The 11,724-nt window shown below is 35.2% G+C and overlaps 1 protein-coding gene across 1 annotated transcript; it reads left to right on the forward strand.

The window, feature by feature from the left end:
- Positions 1 to 360: 360 nt before the first annotated feature.
- Positions 361 to 11,470, forward strand: CYP59 (cyclophilin 59). The gene is made up of 14 exons (XM_007014281.3): positions 361 to 748; positions 891 to 995; positions 1,184 to 1,301; positions 1,507 to 1,557; positions 2,478 to 2,569; positions 2,710 to 2,809; positions 4,452 to 4,574; positions 4,663 to 4,740; positions 5,115 to 5,161; positions 5,244 to 5,299; positions 7,145 to 7,185; positions 8,178 to 8,283; positions 10,463 to 10,595; positions 10,683 to 11,470. Exons 1-14 carry the CDS (start codon positions 651 to 653, stop codon positions 11,314 to 11,316), a joined length of 1,782 nt encoding a protein of 593 aa, XP_007014343.3. The 5' UTR covers positions 361 to 650; the 3' UTR covers positions 11,317 to 11,470.
- The last annotated feature ends 254 nt before the right edge of the window (positions 11,471 to 11,724 follow it).

The following is an 11,724-nucleotide window of genomic DNA, read 5'->3' on the forward strand; positions in this document are numbered from 1 at the left end:
CTATTATCACATATATCATGCAATCTTACAACATAAATTCAATGTCACGGTGTAGCAATGAATAAAATTTTTTTTCTGATGATCTATTTCCATGTGTTATATTCATTTATCAATCACTTTAATGTTTTAAAAGAGTTTTTGCAAAATTATGCTTTGCATCTGGGTTTGATCCACTCATATTATAATGTTAAAAAATATATTAGATAATTATTTTAATGTTTTAAAATATTTTTTGAAGCTTAAGAATAAATAAATATTTTTATTAATATAATAATATACTGTTTTTTGTTCCAAAAAAAAATAATATACTGATTTGGACCGGGTCAAGAAAAACCTATATCCAAGTCCTCGGGCCCGAGGCCACAGGCTTTGGGTCTTGAAACCTCCAGTTGATTGTAGATCATTGCCCCTCTGCGTCCTCCGTCGGTCGAAGGTTTCTCTGCTTCAACCTCCACCTCCATAACTATTGCTATTGGGTCTTTCTCGTGGCTGCCGACGGCCGGCCGCAGGCCCAAACCCCAGCTCTCTACCTTTATCTCCTCTTCGTTTCCCCTTCTTGTCCGGTTTCTCTGTCTCCGTCCTTCGCTTCCGTTCCTTTTTCCCTTCCCTCCATTTTCCTTCCTCACTACCAAACAGAGCGTCAGGAAACGATGTCAGTTCTAATAGTGACAAGCTTAGGCGATATTGTGATAGATTTGTACACAGACAAATGCCCCTTGACCTCCAAAAATTTCTTAAAGCTTTGCAGGCAACTTCTTTTCCTAAAACTCAATTCTCCACATTTTCTTTTTTAATTCCTAAAGTTTAGTACTATCATAATGGTTTCTGTAGCTCATTCGTAGTAAAAGTTTTTGGCTTTTTCCATTTTACTTAAATGCTTTTGGGTGCAGGATTAAGTATTATAATGGGTGTCTGTTTCACACGGTTCAAAAGGATTTTACCGCCCAAACAGGGGACCCAACTGGGACGGGGTCTGGTGGAGACTCGGTGTATAAGTAAGAAACAAGAAATGCCCTCATTGGTTGTTGATTTTGCTCTCTTTTCGATTTTCCCTTGAACATGCCAGAATTTACTAGTTTGATATCTTGTATTTTGTACTGGATTACTATGACTGTCAGTTCTTTGGCTTTCTTGTTCAGTAGTTTCCATTGAGAGATAATGAGTCTTTTCCTTTTTCGTTCAGATTCCTATATGGGGATCAGGCTCGATTTTTCGGTGATGAGATTCATCTTGATTTGAAGCATGCTAAGAAAGGCACTGTTGCAATGGCTAGTGCTGGGGAGAACCTTAATGCTTCCCAGGTATGAGGTTCTTTTGCTTGATTCATGATTACTCAATAGCTCTCTTATTTTAGATTTTTATGATAAGAAATTTGTTTCATGTTCTACAAAGAATAAGGCTTCAGTAAGATGAGTTGTTGGTTTGTTTGTAGCTCTAGGCATTATGTGAAGCAGCTTGCAATTGTTAACTCACAATTTTGCTTATAACACTACTTTTTCTTTTCAGTTCTATTTCACACTTCGTGACGATCTAGACTATCTTGACGGGAAGCACACAGTAAGTTTCTTGATCGTTTTACTTACTTTCAGTTTTTTATGAAACAAAGCAATTATAACTTTCTAGATATCATGTCCCAATCCAGTTCACTTCTTGTAGTTCAATATGAAATATGAAAACTCTTGTAAACTGCAGCTTATGCAGTATTTTTTGGGAGGCTTTCTAACAATTTCATTTGACTCCCTAGTATAAATCCTTTATGTGTATTTCCATGTAGGTTAACCATAGCTGAGGTATTGAGATAGGTGGTTGAAAGAGTTCAATGTGGTATTTCTGTATTGATTCCTGTGTTGATTGGAAGTAGGCGTTTGTTTGTTAGAAACTTAAAAGTTTCTTATAAGTTTACCCTAGGTATATGACAAATCTGTTCATTTGCTTCTGTGGCGCACAAGAAGAATATTCTGTGCTGTCTAGCTAGTGTATTCCTTCATACGTCCCATGTTTGTGTTTCTAAGAGTTTGTGCTGAAATGATTTTGAGATTTGAGAACTTTTTTTTGGATTTTATGAGTTGCCGGTGGTTCCTTTCAGAGTGGTTATTTGCTTTGCTGTTTTGACTCTTCATTTTTCCTGAGGTACTTATGTTAGACGCATATCTCAGCCTGAAATTGGACATTGATATGTGGTCTTGACCCTCCAAATATAAGGAAAAACTTGGGAAAAAAAATTGAATGCACCTGTTTCTGGTACATGCCAGGGAAACTCACACTTGTTTCAGAGCAACATATGTCATTTGTCCCTAGAACCTGAGTTACCAAAGGAAATATGCAAGTCATTATGTTTATGAGTGATAAGGAATGGTTTGATTGAATGCATATGATCATTAATTTTTAATGTTTATACGGTCGAGGTTCATTTTCTGACGTTGTATGCCTTTTTTTTATAATATCCTACATTCCTTAAGAGAGAGCTATCATTGTAGGTGTTTGGGGAGGTTGCTGAAGGGTTTGCAACTTTGACCAGGATAAATGAAGCTTATGTGGATGAGAAGAACAGGCCATATAAGAATATCAGGTAGAATCTTGTTCCATTCTGTATATCTTCTTTTTGCAAAATCTGGGCTGTGGACCATATGTGTTGTTCTCTGGTAGTAGTTCATTTGAATTTATTTTGTTACCATATTTGATTAGTTGTCTCTATTAAACATTGACCAGAATCAAACACACATATATATTAGAGGATCCCTTTGATGATCCTCCCCAATTGTCTGAGTTGATTCCCGATGCTTCCCCTGAAGGAAAACCAAAGGATGAGGTAAGGACTCTTTCAGATGTTAGTTATTTGTATTTTAAAAGGTTCAAAATAGTTGGATGAATGGCAAGTAATCTGCATATCACTTTTGAAATTATGAGTTCCGCATTTGAGATGCTTACTCATTTTCTAAAGTAAGATGTTGCACAGACATAGTCTCTTGAAATGTTCTTATCTTTAACAATTTGAAGCAGAAAAAGTCTCATACTATATGTTATGAAAATCTTAGAAGCATATGTGATGATGCTTAATAAACTGAAATTGAATTGTCTCACATTGCCTCTTGTGAGCTTATGGATGCCAGGAATTCTAATGGTTTTGAATGTGTTGATATATATGTTTTTCTTACCTTTTGCTTAACTTGCTTTTTGGCTGACATAATACCAGATTCCCACTTGATACTTCTAAACTAGAAATTGCTAACTTTTCAGTGACAAATTAAACAGGCAGCTGCTTTAGGGGCATCGTTCTTTTTTTTTTCTGTTCAAAGCTCATTTTTTGTTATATTTGATTTATAATAGTTCTCAATATAAACAGGCTGATTGCATCCAAACATCAGTAATTTTGCCTCTAGGAATTTTAAAGAGGACCGAAAGGCTCCCCCTGCCCGCCAAGAAAAAAAATTAAAAAAGCTTTCAATGGGAGGTTGAGTTTTCAATGGTTTGTTTTGTACCTAGAGTACTCAGCCTGCGAACAGTCAATTTCAGAATATGCCTTCATTTTTTTTCTTTAAATGGGTGGTTGGTTTAATGATTTTTACTGTTGTAGCAGATAATTTGTATCTTCAAGTCAATATCTAAAAGTATTTGAGCTCAGCGAGTTGAGTTTATCTGTACTTAAATATATATCTTGCTAGCTTTCTCTGGGCTGATTGAACATTGGCTGTATTACAGCAGAAAAATTGGCCCCTTTCTTTGATCCTTTTCAACTCTCTTTCTGCTGCCCTTCTCAACTCTATATCAAAAAGAGAGAAAAGAGGAAAAAAACATGAAGGTATTGATTTTGGGATGTGAGTGGTTGAGAATGGAAATGAGTGAAGGTATAAAGATAGAAGAAGTAATTTATCTGAGTTGGATGTATGTGGAAGTTGATGATGCTTTTTCCTTGCATGCTTAAAAGTGACTGGGGACTTGGACAAGGCTCATTCTGTGTTTCCCAAAATACTGTGTACATGCATACTCACACACTGTTAACTATATTTTAAACTAGCATATGACTCACTTGAGTAAATTTTGCAACAGGTTGGTTATTTGACATTTTTTATTTTTTTTTCTTCTATTTGATTATGTAATTCTTGTTTTCCCTACTACCATTTGTAGTATTTTTATGTAGTAGTAGAATAGTAGAATATAGGAGAGAATATTGAAGTTGGTACTTTGTGGGTACTTCATTATGCACCTGTGAGGGATCCAGATTGTGATTCTGTAGAAAAATGGGGATGTCTGACCTCTTCAATTTGATGCTCAGCTGCAATTGATACTAGTGTTTTTGTACTCAAAAACTGATGTTAGGTATTAAGAATGAGTAAACATGGTCAAATTTCATGTCATATTTGTAATTTATATCAGGCCAATGAATATACTGCTGCTGTTGTTAAGTATTTTCTATTCATAGTCACAACTAGTTTCTCATCACTTGCTTCTAGGTTGATGATGATGTTCGACTTGAAGATGATTGGGTTCCCATGGATGAACAATTAGGTACTGCAGAACTTGAGGAGGTTCTCCGTGCAAAGGATGCCCATTCAAGAGCAGTTGTACTTGAAAGTGTAGGTTCCTACATCCATGATGATTGTGGTTTTTTTGTTTGAATGTGACCTTCTATTCAAGTTATTTAATGTCTTATCTCCATTGCAGATTGGGGATATTCCTGATGCTGAGATTAAGCCTCCTGAGAATGTTCTATTTGTTTGTAAACTGAATCCAGTCACTGAAGTGAGTGCTTATTTTGTATTCAGTGGTGGTGATAAATAATATATATATATATATATATTTATATCATTTCGGTAGTTATTTTATTTATTTGGACTTTGATTAGGTAAGTTTGTCAGAGGGAAGGACTGACAAGGAAGGAAAAGTTGGCTGTGAACATGAGGGGTTCTTTTATTGTTCTAAACATTTTGCTCTCTTCAACCTGATAATTTGCATCCTATGCTACTTGTTCCTTTGTCTTAATCAGAGGAAAAGACCTATTTGCTAATTTATCCGTGACAACTTTTCCTTCCTACAAGACAGAATGTTAAAACCAAAGTACCAACACTTACTGTTTGCATTTGAAGACACTTTTTGATTGGCTCTTCTAACTGCAGGATGAGGACTTGCATACTATCTTTTCACGTTTTGGAACTGTACTATCGTAAGTATAAATATTCTTAATATTTGGTGATATTGGGATGCTTGTGACTTTGGATGTATTTTTCACTGCAATTAAATGACAGGGCTGAGGTAATCCGTGATTATAAGACTGGAGACAGCTTATGCTATGCTTTCATTGGTGAGTGGAATCTTGATTTTATTTATTTATATTTATCGAAGAACATCTATAACTTGTTATTTGTAGTGTAGAAAACAATGATGTTCAGGTCTACTTTAGTTTGGTTTAAATAATGGTATTCTCGCTGTACTCTTTAATTTATGACAACTTTGAACTTGCCTACAGAATGTGTTGGAACCTTTTTCTAGCTCTGATCCAAATCTTAAGTGAAAGTTATACATTGTTTTTGATTGACAGTTACTGTTTTGAATACTGAAGATGAAACAAAGTATAATATGCTGGCAAAATAGATTACAGTGAGCCTATCAAAGTATTTGGTTTGGGTTCTGTTTCTCTATTCTTATCGAATTTGTAAATAGTAGTTGACTCATGGATGCTGTATAAGACAATGTTTTACATCAAGTTCTTAGGTGCCGCCTTAAGCTTTCATGATTACACATCCACCTGATCTTTATGGGTATGTGTAATTGTTAATTAATGTTAGTTCATATTGAGGCATTGCTTCAGCCATGTGTCTTTTATGAGTGGTCACCATTGAGATCAAGTGGTCAAAGGCTAGAAGAAAAAGGTTAAACATAGGCTAAAAGGTGTGCAGTTGATTCTGTGCTAAAGATTAGGTCTCTTTGAACAAAGAGGTAGGTGGGAAAATTGAAAGAGTAAATAAAAACCATTTGAAGCTTGGTATACACTTAAGGTGTACAAGATTGTTCCAAAAATTATTAGAAAGTGACTACTTGACAGTCATATCCTTCTTTAGGGCCTTTTATACTGTGTCACTGTGTCTTAGGGCAATTGATGAATAAGACACTTGGATACAGACCGACATGCTATTCCCATACTTGAGTCTGAGTGTAATAGATTATTACCTGCTTTGTTAGGCACTTATGAAACAAGATTATTGTGGTGACTGATAAGCAATTTGAGCTATTGAAGGGTAAACACAACCCCTGCATCGGCTTCACATGTTAGTGCAATGATTATATTTTACTAAGGTGCTATTCGATAAACCTTTAACTTTTAAAATCATTGAAAACTAAATTTACGAAGATTATATATGTTTTTTGAAAGCGTTTGATAACTTATTTCAAAAACTCACTATCTTATTGAATGAAATTTTTATCATTTAGTTACATTTTATATTCTTTCTTCTTTAACTTTTATTATTGTAAACCTAATAAATTCATATCTCTTTTACAAAAATAAAAAAATAAAGATCTACTCAATTCTATAATTTTCAGCAGCATATCAAACGATTTATATTGTCAAGGTTCAGTACTTAAATTTTCCTTAAGTAAAACTTCAGCACTTTATTTTCCAATGTTGAATTTTTTAGTTTATCAAGCTACAGCTAAATCTAAGTTTGTTTTGTTATTATTTTGAGAATGGGTTGGCAAATTATTCAGCTAGTGAATTCAGGGGAAGTAAGTCAAGAACTATGTTGCTCTGACACTTCATTTCCTTGAAGTACTCTGTCAGGTACATATCCAACGGACATGGGTGTGGAGGTTTGACCCTCCAAATATAGGGAAAAACTTAAGAAAAAAAATTGAATGTACCCATATCCAACATTCACTCTCAAGTCTGAGTAACATAGTTCAAGAAAGGTATGGAAAAGAACAAGGAGTAGTTCAAGGTATGGAAAAGAACAAAGAGGTCAAAAATGTTCTTGTAGAACTACTTTTATGAACCATGGGCCTTGATATGTATTTGTGGAAAAAAAATTGCAAACCATAGGTACCATCAAGGTTTTTTCCTTCTTGTTTTCATTTGCACTTATAACCTGATTATTATTATGTTATTTTCTCTTGGATAGAGAATCTTATCAAGCATATTTTATTATTACAGAATTTGAGACCAAAGAGGCATGTGAACAAGCATATTTCAAGGTAAAATATAAGACAAAAAGTTTACTTGCTTTTCTTTAGTATTGCATGTTTCTTACTTTCTGGATATTTGAAGATACATCTATGTGAATTGAGCACATGAGAAACTATTCATCTTTTGTTGTTTAATTTAGCATCTATGTGAATTGAGCACACAAGTAACTATTTATCTTTTGTTGTTCAACAAATTATGGCGTTTTCCTAGGAATTATAATTATTATTGTTGTTTTCATTGTAAAGTCTCAGGTTTCCAGGATTTAATTGGGAAGAAAACTATTTTTTCTTTGTTTCAACTACCTGATTTGTCAATCAGGATTGTAGTAGTCCTTGAGGATGCACCCAAAATGGTTGTTACTTGAGACTGCAATTTGGAGGTCTCAAGTTCCACCTTGGGGATAGGGGAGGGGGTTCTTTGGCATAGGAGAGAGTTCAACATACTTTTATGTAGCTCTTCTAGAGCTCTGATAGAATTCCGTCTTTTCAGCATTTTGTCAAAATTTTTAACACTTACCATTAGGAAGTAGAGGAAGGGGAAAATCTCAATGCTCAGATCTAGTTACTTAATTCATCAACAAAAGTTGCTTAAATCAAAAATAATATCAGCATTTATTGCCTACTTTCTAAACCTAGTACTTGCTAAATAAGCAAAACTAATATGAATATAACTTGAAATGCCCTAAATATATTAAATTTACAATCAAGCTGATAAAAAATATACAATGCAAATAAAACTCATTCCTAAGTTATTTAGCACTTCAATGGGCATGATTCTTGTCCTTGGGAATAAGCGATGCAACATCTTTCTTATGGACATGATAATGATGGCAGTGGTCCTAACATCAGGCTCTTGGGAAAACTTGCTGAGAAGTGTTTTAAACGTCAAGGGTTCTAGAACAGCTGCTAACATGTGTTTTTTTTTTTTTAATCAGATATTTTTTCTGCAATTTGTTTTATCCTGGGCATGGAAATTTGGTTGACCTAATTTTTCATGGCAGATGGATAATGCCTTGATTGATGATAGAAGGATACATGTGGATTTTAGTCAAAGTGTTGCAAAACTTTGGTCCCAGTACAGGCGCAAGGATCACCAAAAGGGTCAAGGTAAATTTACTGCCAGAGTATATACATGGCTTACACTGGTGTCAGTTTACATACAAATCTGTGTTGGTTACATTCCCATGCATGGCATTAGACAACATGCTTGAGGCCCTAGGCATGCTTTTTAAGTACCCTGCACATCCTCAGTGCTTTGGCACTGGTTGATACATAGATAATGATAATTTGTTACAAACAAATATAAACAGGAGATATAAACACCTAATATCCAGCTTATGTCAAGTTGCTTTGACATTTCTCTGTCCAATTAGTTAGCGAACCTGTGCAGATCAACTCTAGTGCAGAGTAGGCTCCTGAGCATTTTTGCAGTTGCATGACTAGAGAATGTTTAGAGTGAGTATATGGAATTTCTTGCAACTTAGATGATCAAGTTCTGAATAGATGGATTCTATTGATCTAAGAATGGAAAAGTTGAAGACAAAAGATGACATCTGCAAAGTGTTTAAATACCTAAAATAGGAAGGCTTAAAACCAAGTAGAAAACCCTTAAACTTGTGCAGAATATGCAGTTAAGAATTTATACTAAGTTTCCTGCTCAATTAATCCCACATTCTATTATTAATCTGAGCCAATTAAAATAAATGGAAACTCTAACATGAGCAGCAACTATGCTGGAGTATACGGTAAAAATTGGGTCCTTGTTATCATGTGCAACATACTTGCAATTTGAAAAATATTTAACCAAACCTGAGCCCAATTTCATAATCAATAATAATGAACTTGCATGAATAAAAATAAATCTAGTCTAAGAACAAGAATATGAGAAATATCTGAACACCTGTGCTCCTCTGTTCCCTCTTTGCTAATGTTCACCATCACTGGTTTGCCATCTTCCTTTCTCTTTCTCTCCCTCTCTCATTGCTATGGCTATGCTTCCACCACCAACAACATTAAGATTTTTCATGGCCACAGTTATTGCTCCTCATAAAATACCAAATAAACCAACTTGACTGCCATTACATAACCTAGAAATAGCAACAAACATGACCCACAGAAAAAATTTATCATTGAACTTATCTCTTTTTCTCTCCTCTCTTAGCTTCCAATGGTGTTAAAAAGAATTAATATTGGTTTTTGTTCTCTAACAATAATATGTGACAATCTCTCCTCATTTTTTTGGTCTCGTAATCCTTTATGCTAGAAGTTAACAGCCTAAAACTGCCATTTGTGGTGACAAAAGACCTATACTATGTGACAAAGATTAATATTTGATAACCGGTCATAAACCAGCTTGGGTACCTTAAAGTGAGAGAGGGCAAGTGGAAGGTGATTGAAAAAAGCATGAAGAAAGGTGGTTGCAATAGCAGCAGAGGTTGGGAGGAGAATGAGAGAGATTTCAAGGATTGGAGTTTTATTTTCTTTTATATTTTATTGAATTTAGGTAAGATTTTGGTTTTTTCTTCTATACCTTAGTTGGATTTATATAAGATTTCATTTTTAATTTATTATGAATATTCTAGGATGAGATTATAATTAGTCCAAGATTTTTTTTGTAAACTTGGTAAACCTGGCACATCAAGAAAAGGGCCTAATTTTTTTTACTTGTGTGCTGACATAAAAGAGCTTAAATTGGGTAGGTCATGTGTGGTCATGAGAATTTTCCATCTGAATTATGTTTAATTGGCCAAAAGTAACTGTACATGGACTTAATTGCACCAAATTAGTGCATGTGGGTTCAATTGCACGTCTTGCACATCTAGAAGGGAATCTTTCTGGCTGTATACCAAACTAGAGAACCTTGGCAAAAATGAATTTCACAATGATGTAAAGATGGGAGGATAGGAAACTTGTGTAAGATAAGTTGGGTGAGGAGTCTTTGTGCTAGATGAGTTGTCCTCTCTCTTTTCGTTTGAGAAATCAACAAATTTGAGTAAAGATTGCTTCATATATTGGTTCCATGATAATTGATTTTTGATAAATTAATAGAACGTTGGTAAACACATCTCTTTAAAGTTTGGTTCATTGCAAGCAACGATTATCCTCCCAAAGGGAATAATTTGGAGCCTGCAGAAAGGAAATTCCCAAGGTCCATTATAATTCCTTCTTTACATGTTATCTAATTCCTTTCTGTCAATCTTTGTTTGTCTCGAGTGTCATGTACCTTTTTACAGGCAATTTCCACAATTGCAGAAGTTACCATGTTTGATTGTATGTTTGGATGTAGGAGGTTGCTTCAAATGTGGTGCTCTTGATCACATTGCCAAGGACTGTACTGGGGGACCTTCCACCAAGCTGCAGCCTTCAAAATATATATTAAAGGATGAAAACATACAGCATGGTGGAGCCAGTAGCTCAAGGTTTGTAAAGTTGAATTGTATTATGTGCATCCTCGCTCCTTCCACACCCTCTTTACTTTTCTCTTTTGACATTATGTTGTGTCATAGGTATGAGATGGTATTTGATGGAGACACTCCACAGAGTCCCAGGCAAGGAAAAAGACATCGAGCCCGTGATCCTGATGACCATGAATACAGATATAAAGTGAACAAGTATAGTTCTGATGCTATTGAGGGGAAAGACTTCAATGATAAGGATAGGCAGAGAATCAGAAGAAGAGATAACAGAGTGGATGTGGGTCAATCTGGTGGGAGGAGAGATGAAAAGTATCTTAAAGACGACATTAAGGGAGAAATGCATATGGACAGACAAAGAGGGAGAGATGAGCACAGTCGCAGAAAAAGCAGTTCAGATATTTGTGGTGATGACCGGAGAGATGATGGAGATCACAGAAAGAGATATGCTGACAACGATAGTCCTCCAAATAGAAGGCACAATGGAGATCATAAAAAGAGTGGTGATCGTAATATCTATGTGGACAAGAGGGATGAGAGAGATTATTGGAAGAAAAATGCAGATAGCAACAAACGAGACACAAGGAATGACCCAAGTTACAGAAAAAGTGGTTCAAATGACCATGGCCATAAACATCGAAGGGCAGAACGAACAGATAGGCATCAACGCATGGAAAAAGATGATTATGATAGAGATGGAAGACACCGAGGTGATAGGAAGAGATAGAATGATACATGATGTAACCTTATTTTCCTGGTGTACAAATGAAATCAAATTTCCTGATTTACAGATAAATGGACCAAACTAAGTTACTGTTCTGAGAAAGTGAACAACCAATCACTATATTCATATGAATCAACTAAATCCGTTTAGGATGCAATCTTTGTTGACTTAAATGCATATGGCTTGAACTTGCGATCTTTGCCAGTGGCTGGTCACTGATCTTTAAAATTGTTTAGCTTCTTTGAGTTCTGCTAGTTTTCGTTTTACATTTTTAGGATGGTGGGATAGGATTGGGATTGGGATTGCCCCACTGTAATCTGCATTAGCATCCCTATGGTGACCAATCCTGCTGGGTTTGGTTGTGATTGTGAGCTGCCTAATTGTGTCGATGGGAAATTATACACAAGAAAA

This window comes from Theobroma cacao, chromosome 9, assembly GCF_053813885.1.
Source record: "Theobroma cacao isolate CCN51 chromosome 9, ASM5381388v1, whole genome shotgun sequence".
Taxonomy (NCBI): Eukaryota; Viridiplantae; Streptophyta; class Magnoliopsida; order Malvales; family Malvaceae; genus Theobroma; species Theobroma cacao.